The sequence below is a fragment of the Mobula birostris genome, chromosome 22 (assembly GCF_030028105.1).
Source record: "Mobula birostris isolate sMobBir1 chromosome 22, sMobBir1.hap1, whole genome shotgun sequence".
NCBI classification, from domain to species: Eukaryota; Metazoa; Chordata; class Chondrichthyes; order Myliobatiformes; family Myliobatidae; genus Mobula; species Mobula birostris.
In genome coordinates this window covers 10,829,635-10,851,211 of record NC_092391.1, presented here as the reverse complement: position 1 = coordinate 10,851,211, position 21,577 = coordinate 10,829,635, and the positions used below count along the sequence as shown (strand labels likewise).

At 43.8% G+C, this 21,577-nt stretch overlaps 1 protein-coding gene across 6 annotated transcripts in view; it reads right to left on the bottom strand.

The window, feature by feature from the left end:
- LOC140186104 (LIM/homeobox protein LMX-1.2) overlaps positions 1-21,577 on the bottom strand; it is a 272,311-nt gene that overhangs the window by 23,630 nt on the left and 227,104 nt on the right. For all 6 annotated transcript variants that reach the window (XM_072239982.1, XM_072239983.1, XM_072239984.1 and 3 more), the window contains one exon: positions 5,887-6,119. In XM_072239982.1, coding sequence (XP_072096083.1) covers positions 5,887-6,119 — 233 coding nt within the window. The remainder of the gene's footprint in view (positions 1-5,886; positions 6,120-21,577) is intronic.

Genomic DNA, 21,577 nt, shown 5'->3' with positions numbered 1-21,577 from the left:
AGAACAAAACTGAAGAGGAATTTCTTTAGCCAGAGGGTGGTGAATCTGTGTATTCATCACCACAGACTGCTGTGGAGGCCAAGTCATTGGGTATATATAAAGTGGAGGTTGATAGGTCTTGATTAGTCAAAGGTTACAGGGAGGAGGCAGGAGAATGGGGTTGAGAGGGATAATAAGTCAGCCATGATAGAATGGTGGAGCAGACCTGATGGGCCAAATGGCCTAATTCTGCTTCCTTGCCTTATGATTTTATGGATCCAAAATTGGTTTGTTGAATATAGGAAGAGGGCAACAGTTAGGGATGGTTGTTGTGATTAGAATCATGTATGGCAGAGATCTGTGATGCGACTCTTGATATCTGTTCCCTCCAGTGATGATCAGAATATAAATGCAGCAGCTATGTTTAACAGATGGTAGTGTTGTGCATAACATGGATACCATCATCAGCGATGGAATAATATTGATCAGCTGGCAAGATGAGCAGAGGAATAACAGATGGAACTTAATGCTGAAAACACATAAAATGCTATATTTCGGAAGAGTTAATTAGGATAGGATATACATGGTGATTGGTAGGACCCCAAAAACTATTGAAGAATGGAGGGACCTATTGAAGTAGCAACACAAATACATGAGGTCGTTAAGATGGCAGAGTTTAGTTTGGGCGTATTATATAAGAGAGATAAGTACGTGTAGTACCGATCTATAAATCATTGGTAAGGCTACAGCTGAAGTACTGTGTGCATTTCTGAGAGATTAATATTTTAAGATTAGGATAGTAAAGGTTTTAATATTTATTTGTCACATGTGCATCGAAACATACAGTGACCAACCTGTGTTGGTCATTGTTACAAAACAGTACATAACATGCCCACAACTTATTAACCCTAACCCTAAGCTGTAGGTCTTTGAAATATAGGAGGAAGTCGTTGTACCTGGAGGAAACCCACCCAGCCACAGGGAGAACGTACAAACTCTTTACAGACAGTGATGGAAACTGAACCCCGATGGGTGATCACTGGTGTACTCTCCACTGTGCTGCCATGTCACCCCATTGGAGGGATATGATTGCACTAGAAAAGGTGCAGAGAAGATTCACGGGGATGTTGCCTGGGAAGTAATGTTTCAATTACATGGAGACTCTGGAGATACCAGACTTACCCTCTCTGCAAGAAGATGCAAGGAGTTGTCCAATTGAGATATACAAGATTTCAGGGAACAGATGAACTTTCCTCTCTAGCAGGGGTGTGCATAACCAGAGGGCATACTGTATGCTTACAGTAGGAGATTTGAAGAAGAATATTTTTGACCAGAAGGGGTTGAAGCCTGAAACTCCCTCCATGAGCAGGTGATAGAGACAGAAAGTCTCAGAATATTTAAGCCCATTCAGGTGGGCACTTGAAACACAATGGGTTTGAAAGCTAGAAGCAGAGTGGTGGGGAAAAGGGCTAGTCCTGATTAACATGATATTTGACATACAGGACAGAGTCAATGGGCTGAAGGGCTTCTCACTGTGCTGTTTGACTCTACCACTCCACATACATGCCAGAAAGGTACAGGTCGGTGGGAATCTTGGAACAAGGAAGTGTGGTTTAGGAATCAATCTAGCATCGCTGGATTTGAAAGCTCAGTTTGTGGAGTTATGGAACTGAACTACAGAGGCAGAATGAAGCATATGTCACCAGTACAGTATGTGTGTCTGCCACAACCAGCTGGGGATGAGGTTCTGGGCATGTCCTAACAATGCCAGTTTGTCATCATATCCAACTGGCATCAAATCAAATCCATCCACCAATCACAGGAAGGCAGCAGATGGTCTGGTGTGGGCGAGCGAAGCAGTGACATAAATTCAAAGACAGATGTAGTGTGGGCCACGACAGAGCATTCAAATTGTGGCTCCGAGAGCCCTTCTGGCTGCCAGACTTGCTGTCTCCAGACACCAGTCACTCATTCACAACCAGCACTGTTGTGGCCCAATGTTGGCGAACAGACACATGAGGAGAAAAGAGGCAGCACGGGTGGAGATGCAGCTTCTCAGCTCTGGCGTCACAGTTCGATCCCAACCGCCAGAGCCGCGTGGATGGAGTTTGCACGTTTGTCCTGAGACCACCTCCGGGTACTCTGGTTCCTTCCCACATCCCAAAGACATGCGGGTTGGTTGGTTAACTGGCCACAATCCATTACCCCCAGTTTGAGTGTGACTGGCAGAATCAGGGGCAGTGTGATGGCAATGTGGGAAGAAAAAGGCAGCATCCATCATTAAGGACCCCCATCACCTAGGACAGGGGACCCAACCCTTTTTGCACCGTGGACCCGTTTAATATTGACAATAGTCTTGCGGGCCGGCCAACCTGGTGGGGGGGGGGGGGGGGTGGTGTTCAAGTAGGGTTAAACTCACCTCAACATGTCTCTTACAGTTAGGGTTGCCAACTTTCTCATTCCCAAATAAGGGACAAAAGTAGCAGTCAAATCCCAGGACACTTGTGTCTACCCCAGGAAAGACTACCACGACCATGAAGCCTTGTGCAGGTACCTGTGTGCGCATGTGATGTGCGCACGCACGTACGTGCCGATTTTTTTCCCCACAAATTGGTTTTGGCTTAATCTTCCTGACTATACTGCACATACATACATTATTTCTACTTTATATAGGCTGTGTATTTATCATATCATTCCTGCTTTTACTATATGTGAGTGTTATTTTCAGTTTTATGTGTTATTTAGTATGATTTGGTAGGTTATTTTTTTGGGTCTGGGAACGCTCAAAAATTTTTCCCATATAAATTAATGGTAATTGCTTCTTTGCTTTACGCCATTTCGGCTTACGAACGGTTTCATAGGAACGCTCTACCTCAGCGGGGGAAATACGGGACAAACCAATTTAGCCCAATATACAGGATGTCCTGGCAAATACGGGACAGTTGGCAACCCTATGTTCAAGTTCAACAGTGTGTGACAGGGAATGAGGAAAGGTGCAGATGACTCATATCATTTCCTCACGACCCAGTAGCACATGCTTTGCGGCCCGGTACCGGTCCGTGGCCCGGTGGTTGGGGACCGCTGGCCTAGGACAAGCCCTCTTCTCCATTGCTACCATCGAGGTGGAGGTACAGGAACCTGAAGGCACACACTCAATGATTCAGAAACAGCTTCTTCCCCTCTGTCATCAGTTTTCAGAATGGACATTGAACCTATAAACAACACCTCACTACTTTTTCCCTCTTTTTTGTGCATTGCTTATTTAATTTATTTTTATATATATTGTAATTTGTAATTTTTTGTTATTATGTTTTGCAATGATGGGAGGTGGGGAGAGATACATCTCTACCGAAGGAGGTGCCAGATGCTCCTTCCCTCCACTAGCCTGCAGGTCACCCTTGGGCAAGGTGTAGCACCTGCTTAGCCCCGATCAGGTTCATGTGAAGCCATGGGATTAAGTGGTGGATGGTCGTATGAGCAGCTGGTGCATATCACAAGTCCTGGTTATGTGATCACTGACACCAGGCAGACAATCTCTGCAGAGTATTGATAATGACTGGAGTCACCTGTCTTGTAAAGACACTGCCCAGAAGAAGGCAATGGCAAACCACTTCTGTAAAAAAAACTTTCCAAGAACAATTGCGGTCAAAGACCATGATTTCCCTTGTCATACGACACAGCACATAGTGATGATGATAATTGCAATGTACTGCTGTAACATAATGACAAATTTCATGATATTAAACCTGAGTCTGAGTCTGATAAGAAAAAGAGTAGTGTATGATTAGTGCAAATGGATGTTTGATAGCTGCTGTGAACACATTGGGCTGATGGGTTAGTGTCCATGCGGTGTGATCTATGGCAAGGAGAAGATGAAGAAAGTGAGATGAGGAAGAAGATAAAGAAGTAGAAGGAGAGGATATAGAAGAAGGAGATGAGGGAGAGGAAGGAAAGGGGAAGAAGAAATGGATAAGGAAGAAGAAAAGAGAAATAAATGGAGAGGAAGAGAAGGAGAGGAAAAGAAGAGGAAGAAGGGGAGGGAAGAAAGAAGAGGAAGAGGAAGAAGAAGAAGAAAAGGAGAATGAGATAGAGGTAGAGCAGGGAAGGAAGAAGATGAAGAAGAAGAGGAAGAAAAGGAAGAGAAAGAATGGGAAGAGGAAAGAAGGGAGGAAGAATGGGAAGAGGAAAGGAGGGGAAGCGGAAGAAGAAAGTATCAGCAGTAGTTCATTGATTCAGTCTCCGCCTGACTGCTGTGTTCAATAGTCAGTTCTGTGGGAAGAGCATGGTGCCAATTCATTTCAACAATTTTATGAGATGACTACTATTATAGGGGAGAAACTAGGAGAGTTCTTCTTGGATCAGAGGAAGTTAAAGGCCAATGGAATGGATGTGCTCAAATTCTGTTGATGATATTCTGGAAATCACAGGATTACAGGATTGTTATGGCAGTGAAAGAGGCAGTCCTACCCATTAAATCCATTGAAACTCTGTTCATCCTCATTCCCACATTATGTCCTCATATAGTTTAAATTATTCTTCCTCATGTACCTCTCAAGATCTCTTCTAACAAGTCCTAAGGGATTTTATAGTCAAGTTGCAGATCTTCTCCACTCTCGGTGCAAAATGACACAAGTGGTGTTGGACAAATCCCATCTTACTTATTTAGGAAACACACATCAAAGTTGTTGGTGAACACAGCAGGCCAGGCAGCATCTGTAGGAAGAGGTGCAGTTGACGTTTCAGGCTGAGACCCTTCGTCAGGACTAACTGAAGGAAGAGTGAGTAAGGGATTTGAAAGTTGGAGGGGGAGGGGTAGATCCAAAATGATAGGAGAAGACAGGAGGGGGAGGGATGGAGCCAAAAGCTGGACAGGTGATTGGCAAAAGGGGATACGAGAGGATCATGGGACAGGAGGTCTGGGAAGAAAGACAAGGGGGGGGGGACCCAAAGGATGGGCAAGAGGTATATTCAGAGGGACAGAGGGAGGAAAAAGAGAGTGAGAGAAAGAATGTGTGTATATAAATAAGTAACAGATGGGGTACGAGGGGGAGGTGGGGCCTTAGCGGAAGTTAGAGAAGTTGATGTTCATGCCATCAGGTTGGAGGCTACCCAGAAGGAATATAAGGTGTTGTTCCTCCAATCTGAGTGTGGCTTCATCTTTACAGTAGAGGAGGCCGTGGATAGACATGTCAGAATGGGAATGGGATGTGGAATTAAAATGTGTGGCCACTGGGAGATCTTGCTTTTTCTGGCGGACAGAGCGTAGATGTTCAGCAAAGCGGTCTCCCAGTCTGCGCCGGGTCTCGCCAATATATAAAAGGCCACATCGGGAGCACCGGACACAGTATATCACCCCAGTCAACTCACAGGTGAAGTGTCGCCTCACCTGGAAGGACTGTCTGGGGCCCTGAATGGTGGTGAGGGAGGAAGTGTAAGAGCATGTGTAGCATCTGCAGAATTCCTGTTGTTTACTTATTTAGGTCTCACTTTCAAGGACGCTTCAACTCAAGTTCTCGGTATTTTATTTATTTATTTTGTTATTTATTGTTTGCTTTTCCATTTGCAAAGTTTGTCGTCTTCTGCACATTGGTTGTTTGTCAGCCTGTGTGTATAGTTTTTCATTGATTCTATTAGATTTCTTTGTTCTAATGTGAATGCCTGCAAGAAAATGAATCTCGGGGTACTTTGATTATTAGTTTACTTTGAACTTTGAGCTTTAGGCCTGTGCTCGGAAGGTTCCCTTAAGGCAAGTTTCAAGGAAGTCTTAGAAATGAAGAGTTTTGACAGAGTAATTGGGCAGAAATGTTTTCCAGTGGCAGGAGGCCTGGCGGCCTAAGGACGCAAAAAATGGACATGGAGATTAAAATGGTGTGTGTTTCCGTCTGAGATGCTACGTGCAGTCTTTACCTGAATCAGAGTCATCCGGGCTGACAGAACTCAGCAGGTCCTTCTCCTTCTCATAGTCACTTTTGCAGAGAAGCTGCCCCTCTTTCAGCACGTATTCATCGCCCTTCCTCAACTGCCGCTCGCAGACGCAGCAACAGAAGCAGCTCAGGTGGTAAACGCATTCCAAAGACCGCATGACAAATTCCGTCGGTGCTATCTTCTCCATGCAGCCATTGCACTTTGTTGCGAACAACCTGTAAAAGAGGAGATGGGCCTTCAGACAGTGCTTCTGCATTGGACTCTGACCTGGGTTAATATCTGGTTACATAGGGGTTCAGGGATTAATTGTTATAGTCATAGAGCATAGAAGGTAGAACAGTACAGCACAGGAACAGGCCCTTCGGCCCTCAATACTGTGCTGAACCAATTAAGTTAGTCATCAAATGGCCAACTAAACTAATATCTTCTGTCTACACAATGTTTATATCCTTCCTCTTTCCTCACACTCATGTGCTTTATCCAAAGTCTCCTATAAGTCCCTAATGTTGAGTATGATGTTCTCCTAAGGCAGGGGTTCCCAACCTTTTTTTTATGCCATGGACCCCAGGTTAGGAGCCCCCGTCCTAAGGGTTTATTCCCTCAATGAACACCCTTGCATGTCTGTGTTTGACATGGGGAGGCCGATGCACAAATCATTATTACACATAATAGAATCGTAGAGACATCTGGCCCATCGTTTCCATGTTAGGCAACATTGTAACTTAGATTAATTAATTTTCTTTGTTTTATTTATTGAGATACAATGTGGAATAGGCCCTTCTGGCCCTTCGAGCCACGTCATCCAGCAACCCCCGATTTAACCCTAGCCTAATCATGGGGCAATTTACAATGACCAATTAACCTACCAGCTGGTACACCTTTGTGAGAGGAAACCAGAGAGCCAGAGGAAACCTACACGGTCACAGGGAGAACGTACAAACTACTTACAGTGACAGGAACTGAACCTGGGTCGCTGGTACTGTAAAGCGTTGTGTGAACCACTATACTACCATGCCACCTCAAGTGCTTTAAGGGCATCTTTCTATCCATAGCCCCACCGGTTATGACTCTTTAAGTGCGCATCCGGTTATGTGCTGGAAGTTTTTACCTTCACCACTCCTTCGGGTAGTTAGTTCTGGTTTAGATGGAGTCACGGAGTCGTATAGCATGGAAGAGTAGAGTTGGGTAGGGGATATCCCTCAAACTATGAAAGGGATATCACTTCAGGAAGCTATTTAATGGCAATGGTGTTTATGTTTATTTCAGGATTATTTTTCTCTCTTTTTTGAAGTTTGCAATAAGTAATGCACTGACCAAGAATGTAAAGATTTTTGTACTATTTCTTCCATTTGTATTTATTTTTATCATGAAAATATCTATTTTTGAAATACAGAAAAAAAATCAACTTTATTGTCTCTGACCAATGTTGTGAAATGTGTTGTTTTGCTACGGCAGTGCAGTGCAAGACAATAAGAGCTTAAGCAGACAGAGTCTATACTCTTGGAGATCAAAGAAGTGGAGGGTGATCTTAATTAAATATACAAGGGTTGACAGACACAAGAGATTCTGCAGATGCTGTAAATCTTAAGCAATGCACACTAAATGCTGGAGGAGCACAACAGGTCAGGCAGCATCTATGGAGTGAAATGTACAGTGAATGCTTTGGACTGAGACCCTTAGCGTCTTGGGCTGAAACATCGACCGTTCATTTCCCTCCAGAGTAAAGATTAAAGATTAGTTTTACTTGTCACGTGTATGTCAAAACATACAGTGAAATATATCATTTGTGTCAACGAGGACGTGCTGAGGGCAGCAAGTGTCGCCACGCTCCCAGCACCAACAGAGCATGCTCACAACTCACTAACCTTCATTGTACATCTTTGTAATGTGGGAGGAAACAGGAGCACCTGGAGGAAACCCACGCTGGCACACGGTAACTGCACAAATTCCTTACAGACAGCGGCAGGAATTGAACCCCGATCTTGCTATCACTGGCACTGTAAAGCATTACGCTACGCACTTCACTATCATGTCACCCCATGGTTGCTGCTCAACTTGCTCACTTCCTCTGACGTTTTGAATGAAAAGATATGGAATTGATGCCTCACCTAGGCCAACATATCTTCTGTGCAAGCTCTGAGGAAGAGTTCCTGACTGACAACCTGAACTGGTTTCTCTTTCCTCTGACATTGCCTGACTGGCTGAATTCAAACAGAAGTTTATGTATTTTTTTATTTCGAGATACAGCAGAGTAACAGACCCTTCCAGTCCAATTACACCGCCGTGACCAATTAACCTACTTAAGAGAACGTACTTGGAACATGGGAAGAAATCAGACAATCTGTCCCCGAGGAAACTCGTATGGTCACGAGAAGAACATACAGACTTCTTACAGGCAGCAGCAAGAATTGAACCAGGGTCACTGGCTCTGTAGTAGCATTACACTACAGTGAGAGTAAGAGTTCGGCATGGACTAGAAGGGCCAAGATGGCCTGTTTCTGTGCCGTAATTGTTACATGGTTACACTAACTTCTACACTATGGTGCCGCCTCAAATTTTCTGTTTTTGCTTCAAATTCCAGCTTCCGAAGTTTTATTTCTTTTCTGCGGCACTTGTCTTTCGAGGTCCCTGCAGAACTTGCATATGGACTTCCAGCAGTTTAGATAAAGGATACCCATGTCTCCCACACTTTCCTTCTCACACCATGAAAAAAAAATCTGCTTTCCACTTTGTCCGCCCAGGTTGTCATGTTCCACACTTTTCCACATCATTTTCCTAAAAGGTCGGCCTTATTTGCCAAGTGACTGGTTAGTAATTTGAATCAAAGTTGGTGACAAATCTGCATATTGGGAGGAATTTGAAAATTTGGTTGACTGGTGCCACAACAACCTTTCCCTCAATGTCAGCAAAACCAAACAGCTGATTATTGAGCTCAGGTGAGGAAACTGGAGATCCATGAGCATGTCCTCATTAGGGGATTGGAGGTGAAGAGGGTCAGCAACTTTAAATTCTTTGGCGTTATCGTATAAAAGGATCTGTCCTGGGATCAGCACATGAGTGCCATCACAAAGACAGCCTGACAGCGCGACTACTTTCTTAAGTGTTTGTGTTTGTGTAAACTTTGACAAACATCTGTAGATGCAGAGGGGACAGTACCCTAACTGACTGGATCACGGTCTGGGATGGAAACACCCATGCCCAGAAACAGAAAAGGCCACAGAAAGTGGTGGACACAGCCCAGTCCACCACAGGAAAAGCCCTCTGCACCACTGAACACATTTACAAGGAGGGCTACCACAAGAAAGCAGCATCTATCATCAAGGACCCCCACGATCTAGGCCATGCTCTTTCTCAATACCGCCATCGGGCAGGACGTACAGAAGCCTTGGGTGCAACACCATTAGGTTCAGGAACAATTATTACCCTTCAACCATCAGGCCGCTGAACCAGTGTGGATAATTTCACTCACAGCAACACGGAACTGATTCAATGACCTACAGACTCACTCTACAACTCATGCTCTCAGTTTTACTTCCTTGTTTTCACTTGCACAAACTGTCTCCTTTTATATGGTGATTGTTAGTCAGTCTTTGTCTGTGCATAGTTTTTCCATAAATTCTATTGTATTTCTTTATTTTCCTGTAAGTGCCTGCAAGAAATGAAGCTGAAGGTTGTATATGGTGACATATGTATACTATAAGATATAGGAACAGAATTAGGCCATTTGGCCAATCGTATCTGCTATCCCGTTTCATCCTGACTGATCCATTTCCCTCTCAGTCCAGTTTCCTGCCTTCTCCCCCTATCCATTCATGTCCTGGCTAATCAAGAACCTATCAAACTCTGCTTTAAATATACATACAAATTTGGCCTCCACGGCTGCCCGTGGCAACGAATTCCACAGATTCACCACTCTCAGGCTAAAGAAATTCCTCATCATCTCCATTCTAAATGGACGTCCCTCTATTCTGAGGCTGTACCATCTGGTCCTCGACTCCCCCACTATAGGAAACATCCTCTCAACATCCACCGTCTAGGCCTTTCAACATTGAATATTGTCCTTTGCTAATACATTTACTTTGACTCTAACTTTTGATCTTGTTGTGATCATCCAGAGCACCTCATTTAATCCCACTTCATCCTGTGCCTTTCAGAACCACATGTCGAAGTCTAATGAGAAAGCACGTGTAACAGCTGACTGAATAAATCCCAATCTCAAATATCTGTTTGCAGCTCGATTAAACTAGTGCAACGTCTCCCATATGCAAAATAACCCAGCAAACTCTACATTATTTAATTTGTTCACTGATAACCAGAAAAAGCCAAATTGGTAGCGGCAGGCATGAGAGCCTATGCAGTGAGTCTTAGCTTGTCTGCTAAATCACAATGTTTGCCCAGTGCGTTACTGGACCGGGATGTGAGGTAATTTTGAGACGACCATAATGAGGTGTGATGTGGAATGTTCCTTGGGGCTGCCCTGGCCGTTGGCAAGATTACACACAGCCTTTAACAGAGACTGACGTTAGAGAGTTTGATGTGCTACATTGGTATCATCTTCAAAGCTAAGAAAGCGCTTGCATGTGAATGCAAAGCAGAAACCTCTCCCTCAGGACACTCCAAACAACCAATTAACTACTTTGAAGTGTAGACACTGCTTCCAACGTAGAAACATGGCAGGCTATTTGAGCTCAGCAAGCTTCCGCAAACACATAGGAGCAGAACTGGACCACTTGGCCCATCGAGACTAGTCCGCCATTCCATCTTGGCTGATTTATTATCCCTCTCAACCCCATTCTCCTGCCTTCTCCCCAAAACCTTTGATGCTCTTACTAATCAAGAACCTATCAACCACTCAATGACTTGGCCTCCTCCACAGCAGTCTCTGGCAATGAATTCGACAGATTCATCACCTTTACAGATGAGGTAAAGAAATTCCACCTCATCTCTGTTCTTCTATTCTGTGGCAGTGCCCCCCTGGTCCTGGACTCACTAACTATTGGAAACACATCCTCTCAAAATCCACTCAGTCTTGGCCTTTCAATATTTGATAGGTTTTAATGAGATGCCCCCCCCATTCTTCTAAACAGCAAGTATTGGCAGAGAGCCGTCAAACACTCCTCATAGGTTAACCCTTTCACTCCCAGGATCATTCTCGTGAATCTCCTCTGGACCCTCTCCAATTCCAGCACATTCTTTCTTAGATACGGGGCTCAAAACTGCTCGCAATACTCCACGTGCGACCTAAGCAATGCCTTATAAAGCCTCAACATCGCATCCTTCATTTTCCATTCTAGTCCTCTCTAACACAGCATTTGTCTCCCTTATCACCAGCTACACCTGCAAGTTAAAGCAGTATAGAAGAAGAAGAAGAAAGCCCTTAACTCCAAGTAGAGTCATCGGGACGCCGTCATGATGTCATTCTTTTACCAGGCTTTCTTATTTTTACGTGGCTGAGTTGCTAGCTCGACGCTCAACCCAGCACGGATGGAAAGCGTGCCAGGGAGCCAGCTGGATTCGAACTCGGGAGCCTTTGCTCCAAAGTCCAGCGCTGATGCCACTACGCCACCAGCCGGCTATAATGCAGTATAGGACCAGAATACAAGATTTTTTTGGATTGGATGGGGACTAAATACTAATCAATAATTATGTACCTCATCCAAGAATGTTGCTGCGCCTTCCATTCACAGTTTTAATACCTCGCTCCAGAGTAGCACATATTACTTTCTCCATTTTGCAGGACTTTAAACCAATTGCCAGCAGCTTGTCCAATTCAGAATGATTTTCCCAATCATTCAAAGTCAAAGTAAATTTATTATCAATGTGAGTATACATTCAATGGCCACTTTATTAGGTACACCTGTATGCTTGCTCGTTAATGCTAATATCTAATCAGCCAATCATATGGCAGCAACTCAATGCATAAAAGCACACAGACATGGTCAAGAGGTTCAGTTGTTGTTCAGATCAATCATCAGGATGGGAAGAAATGTGATCTAAGTGACTTTGTGGTCTAAGTGAATGTTTGTTGGTGCCAGATGGGGTGGTTTGAGTATCTCAGAAACTGCTGATCCCCTGGAATTTTCACGCACAACAGTCGCTGGAGTTTACAGACAGTGGACAATTCCAAATCATTGTGAATCTTTGCACACAGTTGCTTGAGAGTATTGATTGACATACTTCTGACACCATGACGAGATGACAATCCTCAGAGAAGATCAAGCACCACCACCTCATAGATTCATAAAGTGATAGAGCAATACAGAATGGATACAGGCCATTCAGCCCAACGAGTCCATGCCGACCACAATGCCCACCCCTCCAGGGAACTCTTCAGCATGTGGAAGAGTCTGCAGTTCCCTCTTTGGCTTCATCAGCTCCCTCAGAATCCACGAAACTGGAATAAAAATCACCCTCAATCCCAGAGCATGGTCGAAGAATAGCCCAGAAATTTGAAAGTATAAAAAAAGCAGAACAGGCAATAAATGCTCAGTAGTATGTTCAGATGTACCATGGGACGCATTCTAACTGATTGCATCTCGTTTGGTATGGAGGAGCCCGAGCAAAGGATCGGAAAAGGCTGCAGCGGGTTTGCAGACTCTTACTCAGCTCCATCATGGGTACGAGCCTCTGCAGCACCGAGTACACCTTCAAACAGCAATGCCTCAAAAGGCAGTATCTATCATTAAAGACTCCCATAACCCAGGCCATGCCCTCTTCTCATTACTACCATCGGAGAGGAGGTACAGGAGACTGACGTAGGTATCAGAGCAGCTTCGTCCCCCCCACCGCTGATCAGATTTTTGACAGACAATGAACCAACTGATAAACTCTGCCTCACTATTTTTTCTCTCTTTCTGCACTATTTATTAATTTAATTTGAATGTATATTTCTTATTGTTAAGTTATAGCATATTTTATGTATTGCATTTTAATGCTGCCGCAAAACAACAAATTTCAGGACATACGTCAGCGGTATTATACCTGATTCTGGTTCAGGTCGGACAGTATCCATAGGCAATTCAGTCTGGATGTCAGAATGTTTGGAGTCTATTTCAGACTTCCAACATCTGCCTTTTCCAATATTCGCACTTTCCGAAAGAGCTGGTTCTGTGACAATCTGCGACAAACCTTCTTTCAGGGTGTTTTTTTTAGATAACCGCAATTTTGTTTTAGGTAAATTTCACTAACAAGTTTACTCTTTATATGCACTATTTAGTATGCCTTGTCAATAAGGACCTCAAGGATTACATTAGGAAATTTTAAACCTGCCGCCTGGTTTGTAAATGAACCACCTGTGATTTTCTGCTCCCAATAACTTGTAAACTAATCTCTCTGCTCCGTTTAATTAAGCCTCGGGCTGTTGTCTAAACACTGGTGTTGTTACGGTGGACAGTTAAGTGATTTTTTTAAAGCTCAGTAGGTTTGCCTTAAGAACTAAGAACATTCAAACTTTCTTCTTTGACAACAAATCAGCTGGAACACCACAAGTGTTAATCCCCCCAGAAAAAACCTTGAGTAAAAAGTCATTTGCGATAAAGGATGGAAGTGAGGAGGAATTCTTTAGAACACAACATCGGCAACGATTGCAAAGCAAGTACACGTTAATCCCTGCCTCTTCATTCCCACTGGCTTTGCCCACTTCCCTGATTCCTTCAATGGTTTCTTTTATTTTACGAATCAAGAATAAAATTCTGAACTTTCCTAAGGCAAAGTGTTTCTTTCGAACTCCCTGGTTGCTCCAACAGGTCTGGAAAGCTGAATTAACTAAATATTTTACGTAAGGCAGGTCCTTTGAAGAGGACAAAAGCCTTTCTATTCTATATCCACAGTCTCTTGTGTCAGCCTTTCGATTCTCTTCCTGCTTGTAGTTCCACAGATATATTAAAGGTTTGGCCAAATGTAAACTGGAAGTGTAAGCATTTTGCTTTATCCCACAGCCTACTAAATATATTTTCTTGCAGATTTGTTGGTTGAAATAGAACTTGCAGTCCAACTCTATTAGATAGAAGATCTACATTTATATGCTGCTTTTATATATATATAATTTATTTATTTATATTATTTACAGCAGGGGTTCCCAACCTTTTTTATGCCATGGACCCATACCCTTAACTGAGGGGTCCGTGGACCCCAAGTTGAAAACCACCGATTTAGCGATAGATTGCAGAAAAGGCCCTTCTGGCCTTTCAATTTTCATGCCAGCAGCCCACCAGTTTAACTCTAGCCGAAGCACGGGACAACTTATGATGGCCAACTAACCCACCAACTGGTCCATCTTTGAACTGTGGGAGGAAACCAGAGCACCTGGAGGAAACCCACGCGTTCACCAGGAGGATGTACAAACTCCGTACCTAGGCATCAGAAATGAACTCTGAACTCCGACACCCTGAACTGTAATAATGTCACACTAACCATTATGCTACCATTGTAACACAGACAAAAAATGCTTGTGAACGCAGCAGGCCAGGCAGCATCTATAGGAAGAGGTACAGTCGATGTTTCAGGCCGAGACCCTTCGTCAGGACATACTGACGAAGGGTCTCGGCCTGAAACATCGACTGTACCTCTTCCTATAGATGTTGCCTGGCCTGCTGCGTTCACCAGCATTTTTTGTGTATGTTGCTTGAAATTCCAGCATCTGCAGATTTCCTCACGTATGTTACCATTGTTCCACCTCAGCTGTTTACTTGGTTTTTTAGAAGGTCTTTGACAAGGTGCTGCACATGAGGCTGCTCAACAAGTTAGCACGTGGTATTACAGGAAGATACTGGCATGGAGAGAGATTGGCTGACTGGCAGGTGGCAAAGAATAGGAATAAAGGGGGCCTTTTCTGGCTGGCTGTTGGTGACTACTGGTGTTCCTCAGGGGTCCTTTTACAGTCTGTTACTTTTCACATTACATATTAATGATCTGGGTAACAGAATTGATGGCTTTGGTGACCAAGTTTGCAGATGATATAAAGGTAGGTGGATGAGCAGGTAGTGTTGAGTCTGCAGAAGGACTTAGGCAGATTAGGAGAATGGACAAGAAATAGTTTATGGAGTACAGTGTAGGGAAGAATATGGTCATGCACTTTGGTAGAAGGAATAAACGTGGGAGATCAAGTGCAAGATTAATTTGGAGGTCGAGTCAGTAGAAAGGAAGGCAAACACAATGTTCACATTCATTTCAAGTGGACTAGAATATAAAAGCAAGTATACAATGCTGAGGCTTTGTAAGGCATTGGCCAGACAACTTTTGGAGTATTGTAAGCAGTTTTTTGGTCGTAGATTTAGAAAGGATGTCCTGGCATTGGAGAGGGTCCAGAGGAGGTTTATGAGAACAATACCGGGAATGAAAGGGTTAACCTATGACCAGCACTTGATGGCTCTGGGCCTGTACTCGCTGTGGTTTAGAAGATTGAAACCTACTTACTGAAGGTCCTAGATAATGTGAATGCGGAGAGGAGCCTGGGATCAGGGGCACAGCTTCAGAATACAAGGATGTCCCTTCAGATCAGAGATGAAGAGGAATACCTTTAGCCAGGGGGTTGAGAGTCTGTAGAATTAATTAGCTGTGGAGGCCAAGTCATTGGGTATATTTAAAGCTGAGGCTGATAGGTTCCTGATTAGTAAGAGTGTCAAAGGTTATGGGTAGGATGCAGGAGGACGGGATTGGAGGGAAAATAAATCAGCCATGATGGAATGGGCCAAATGTTTTTAATCTCATGTTTTATGGTCTGTTGTGTCCCCTTCTGAAAAACTCACAATGTTTAACTTCCTACTCCTGTGTTGTAATATACAAAGGCATTGAGTTTATTGCTATGGCTATCTGCTCAGAATTTCTCCCCATTATCACGCTCACCCACATTCGCTTCCGTCTAATCCAGAAAGTGCAATCCGTTTGGCTAGATTCTTGGAACCCAGCAAGAAATGCCTGTTACAAAGCAGCCCTTGAACAGGTACTCTGCGGTGATGGTAAGGAGTGAGGCCTATGCCACCCTCAAAACAATCAACCTGTTTTAAATGTCTCTGACATTCAGAAACATAGCAAACTATTAAAATATTGTAACAAAACACATAAATACCCATCTGAATAACTAAAACAAAAGCTTGTGTTTTAATTAATTGTAATTAATTATAGTCATGCAAAGATACAGCAAGGAAATAGGCCCTTCAGCCCATCGAGTCCAAGCCATTCATCAACCTCCCGGTTACATTGATCCTCTTTATCTTCTTCCCAAGTTCTCAATTCCACAAAGCCCACCAGACGTATAGGTTAATGGGTCACATTGGAGTCATTGGGAGGTGTGGGCTAGTTGGGCCAGAATGGCCTGCTAGCATGCTGTACCTCCTGTCTGATGGTATTAGTATTATTATTAGTATTATTAGCGAGAAGAGAGCATGGCCTGGGTGGTGGGGGTCCTTGATGATGGACGCTGCTTTCCAGTGACTGCGCTTTGTGTAGTTCAGAATGTGCTGTACTGTTCTATGTTTTATGTTCTACGATGGCCTGTTAGTCTCCCACCTAACACAATAACATTATTGGTGCAATACACACAATGTGCTGGAGGAGCTCAGCAGGTCAGACGGCATCTAGGAATGGGAATAAACTGTCAACACTTCGGGCCGAGACCCTTCATCAGGACTGGGCCCAAAATGTCAACTGCTTATTCCCATCCATAGTTGCTGCCTGACCTGTTGAGCTCCTCTAGCACATTGTGTGTATTGCTCTAGATCTCCAGCATCTGCAGCACCTCTTGTGTCTTTAAAAACGTAAACCCTGGGCCTCCTGTCCCATGATCCTCTCGTATCCCTTTTGCCAATCACCTGTCCAGCTCTTGGCTCCATCCCTCCCCCTCCTGTCTTCTCCTATCATTTTGGATTTCCCCCTCCCCCTCCCACTTTCAAATCTCTTACTAGCTCTTCCTTCAGTTAGTCCTGACGAAGGGTCTCGGCCCGAAACGTCGACTGTACCTCTTCCTAGAGATGCTGCCTGGCCTGCCACGTTCACCAGCAACTTTGATGTGTGTTGCTTGTGTCTTTAACATTATTTTGTGCCTGCAGTCCCTGGAGAAGCTCAAGCCATGTTACATCGAGATATGTGAACACTCTATTGAGAGGAAGTTTCGAACTAAGTGAGTATTTTGTACTTTTCAGGAAAGTATATCAGCAAGTCATTACTGTGAAATGATTTGTATTTGCGTTGTAGCTAATCTAAAGCTCTGACTGGAGTAAATCTCATAACCTGTCAGCAATAAAGCCAGTTTAAGACCTGAGATGATGATAATATTGCACAGGACACCTATTATGAGTGGACACTGTGTAGGCTTCACTGCACAGTTTCAGATCATGGCTGTAAACCTTTAAGGAACAGACAGATGTTTCAGGCTTTATATCAGAAGGCTGATTTGTGTTAGTTAAAGGAAGTGACCGTAAAAATTTTATATTGTCGGATATTCCTCTGAAGTGTAGTCTGATTCGGTAATCCTTGCAAACATAACTGCTGTTATACTATCCATTGTTTCTTCCTGCTTCGGTCAGAAACATCTGTTGTTTAATATCTACAGCTGATTTATTATCTATAGGGTGCTTATCTTGCTTCAGAGTTGACCCTGTCCTTTTTTACAACAAATCAGTATTCCACTATTTACTTATACATTGTCCTAACAAGCATCTCTTTATCTCTCTATTGCTCTACATGCCCCTTCATTTCCTTCATTGTGTGCAAACACTGTTTAATTGTTTTATTGTAACTAATTAATTATCATCACATAGGTTTCACTGCAGCTCCGTCCAACTTGCTGTTCATGTTTAGTGTGCATCAAGTGCTCTGGTCAGCAAATGACAGAAAAATACACGGCGTTTGGCCAGCTCGAGTCTTTCTTATCGTATTCCCTCTTGTATGGAGTGGGCACTGGGGTCAGCCGGGACCTTTGTTTGAAGTTGTCTCTGAAAAAGAGGCCGCTGCGCTGGTTGTGTGTAAATTGCCCTCTTGCGTGTTGCAATAGAATTGGTCAAGGGCCCTCACCGCCCAGGACATGCTCTCTTCTCGCTGCTGCCATCAGGAAGGAGGTACAAGAGCCTCAGGACCCACACCACCAGGTTCAGGAACGGTAATTACCCCTCAACCATCAGGCTCCTGAACCAGAGGGGCTAACCATTCACCCCGACTCTGAACTGGATCCACAGCCTATGGACTCACTTTCAAGGACTCTACAACTCATGTTCTTAATATTTATTGTTTACTTATTTATTTTCTCTTTTTGTATTCGCACAATTTGTTGTCTTTTGCACATTGGTTGTTTGTCTTTGTCGCATGCAGTATTTCATTGATTCTATTGTATTTCTTTGTATTTACTGTGAATGCCTGCAAGAAAACGAATCTCAAGGTGGTATTTGGTGACATACATCAACGCTGATAATATTGTTGAACTTCCATGCTTTTATTTTACATCAGTTGTGTCAAGGAAGCCTCAGCTGCGAAACAATAACACCGCAGATAATTTTATTCCTTTCTAACGCTTCTCAAAGCAGAGTGAATGACAGTGACGTTTAAATAATCAAAGTGCCCTCATGTTGCAGACATCACTAATGTTATCGCTGTCTTGAATTTTGATGAACTTCTTCTCCTTGAATCTGCTTTTCCCCTTGTCTTGGTTATTTAGTTTATTCCCTTGTATCTGTTCATTAGCCAAAAGTTGCCATTTATGTCAATTTTTGTTTTGTGACATTTGATGAAAGAATTTATGAAAAATCAAATTATTGCTTGTGGCAGGGAATTAAAACAATTTTTCATTTAAGAGCAAAGAATCTTACTACCTTTGGGATTTCTATAATTCTTTTTGTATTCCCTTCCCTCTTTACAACATTAGGCTGCACAGCACATATAATGGCTTCAATTTCTTCCTAATCTGCGCTGAAACACAGAAATCGGATCATAAATTATTGAGGCTTGGAAATAAGAAGGTGCGGCAAAGGCTGCAGAAAATTCGAAACCCCAGGAGCAGAAACAACTAGGAAAATGAAGGTCTTTTCTTCATTAAGTGGAGTCACATTCAAGGGTGAGGTTTTGAGCTTCGCGGCAACTCTTTAACCCTTGCCAATATTTTCCTGTTACGCTGCCGCTCGTAATTTGCGGCGTTTGCCCGTTAAGTAGCCAAGAAGCAGCGAGCCAGTATCAGGGTGTTATTGTGAGGCCCAGTGTTACTTTGAACGCTGTGTTGAAAACCTGTCACCTAGATGAAGATAATAATGAACACAACATCAAATTAAACCCTAACTGACTTAAGCGGCTGGTTGGAGTACAGTTACCAAGACAAGCAAAGACCCTGACTTGCATGTAGTGGATGATTTATGTTGGTGTGCACTATTATGGACTAAAAGAAAGGTAAACTGCTTGATTGCAAACATGTATTTGTTAACTGTCCGTCCATCACTGACAATGTGGCTACAAATTACGGAGAAGAAATCGCATAGAACTCAGTCAAAATTTTGCATGTCACAGAGCCATAGTGTCACATAGTGCAGCACAGAGCACTACACACAAAATGCTGGGGGAACTCAGCAGGTCAGACAGCATCTGTGGAAATGAATAAACAGTCGATGTTTTGAACTGAGGCCCTTCTTCAGGACTGGAAAGGAAAGGAGATGAAGTCAACCTTCTCTGGCCAACCGAGACGTCCATCTAAGTTAGTTCCTTTCACCTGCATTTGGCCCACATCCTCTAATCCAGGGGTTCCCAACTTGGGGTCCATGGACCCCTTGCTTCGTGGTATTGGTCTATGGCAAACAATACTTGGGAAACCCTTCTCTAGAACCTTCCGATCCATGTACCTGTCTTACTTACTGCCCGTAATGCTGCTGGCATTTAGGGCAGCAATGAAGGTCCTCCATCTTTGTCTGCATAGAAGGATTCTTCATTGCTGTTTCTGTCACACATTTTTTTGTTAGCCCTGTGCTGAACGCCTGAACTCAGAGGACCGGGGGACCTCTCTTTGTCTGCCCTCTACCCTTTGTTTAGCATGGGTGACCTTACCAAGAGCCAACGCACAGGGTCCTGACTTCAGCCAACATGCTCCCCAGGTTACAGAGGCACACAAGCTTCCAAACCCAATGACAAGGTTGTGATCCTCTTGGAGCATGTACCTGTCTAAATATCTTTTAAATGTTACTGTTATTCTTGCCTCGACCAAAGATGCCTCTTCTAAATCCGCTAACGGGGTAAGGAGACCATTCAGCATTTTCTTCCAATCACAACACTGAGGACCCCGTCAAATCCAAATTCAAGTTTATTGTCATCTGACTGTACACGTATACAACCAAATGAGACAACGTTCCTCCGGAACGCGGCACAGCTACAGAACATATATCACACGCAGCATATAAAGCAAATTATTACCATAAATAAGTAAATAAAATATCATTCATAGTGCATCTGGTACACAGCACAGGTAACAGTAAACAGCTCACTGTCCCAGTGATGAGACCTTGGCTGTGACAGGGTATTCATTAGTCTCACAGCCTGAGGGAAGAAGCTGTTACCCAGTATGGTAGACCTAGTCCTGATGCTCCTGTACCTCCTTCCTGATGATAGTGGGTCAAAGAGATTGTAGGATGGGTGGTAGAGATCCTCAACACTGCTTCAAGCCCTTCTTCTACAACGCTGCCGGTAAATGTCACAAATAGTGGGAGTGGAGACCCCTAGGGTTCTCATGGCAGTTCTGACCATCTGTACTATTGCACAGTCACAGATCCTTCGCTCAAGCAGTGTGGTGGTTTGAATTCTCAATATCAGAGAAGGCAAAGAAACTGATTTGGCCAACAGATTCCTCCCATCACAATATGAACTTCCAATTCAGCAACACCTGCTTCCCATCAAAATGAACCCTAGTTTTCCACTAACACTCTTGCTCACCCGAAGGTTGCTTCAGCCAGTTTCTGTTTTGTCTGCAGTTAAGGGTGTGCTGGGCTCAGCCATTTTTATACCATGGTCATTCAAGCTGGAGATGATTGTGCAGATATTGCAGAAGGTAACATTCACCTCCTGGCAAAGGTTGGCATCTCTGAATGCAAAATTATGCTGATTTGATAAAAATGTATTATTTTGGTACAGTTACTTCTCCGAGGATTGTCAGCTTGTTGCGGCAGAGAAGCTTGAGAGTTCCTGAGATCCTAAGAGCGATACCAAGTGGAGCTTAGCTCTTGGTAGGGTCGCCAGTGGTGGTAAGGTCAAGGGGAATGTTCCAAACAAAGAGCGATCTAACCAAAACCTCAGCAGTGGAGCTGGCAGAAGATGATGACAGATCACAACAGCAGAGAAGACGGAGGAAGGCTGCTGCCGTGAAGGGTCCCCAGTTGTCTTGCACTTCGTGTCACTGGACCCTGTCCCCGATCTGTCAAGGACTGTGGGGTGACTGCCCGTGCATCAGCCTCCCCACATCAAACAGTGTCATGCACAGGCCTTCCCCATTAAGGGAACAACCCTTTGGAAGAACATCAAATTTGGCTGAAGTGATCGCACCCTACCTACTACATTGATATGTATCTTAAACAGGCCATGAACACTTTAGCCAAAGAATTCATTCGGACAGCATCACTGAAACTGAAACAAAAGATCTCACATTCAATCAAGACACATAAAAGTTGCTGGCGAACGCAGCAGGCCAGGTAGCATCTCTAGGAAGAGGTACAGT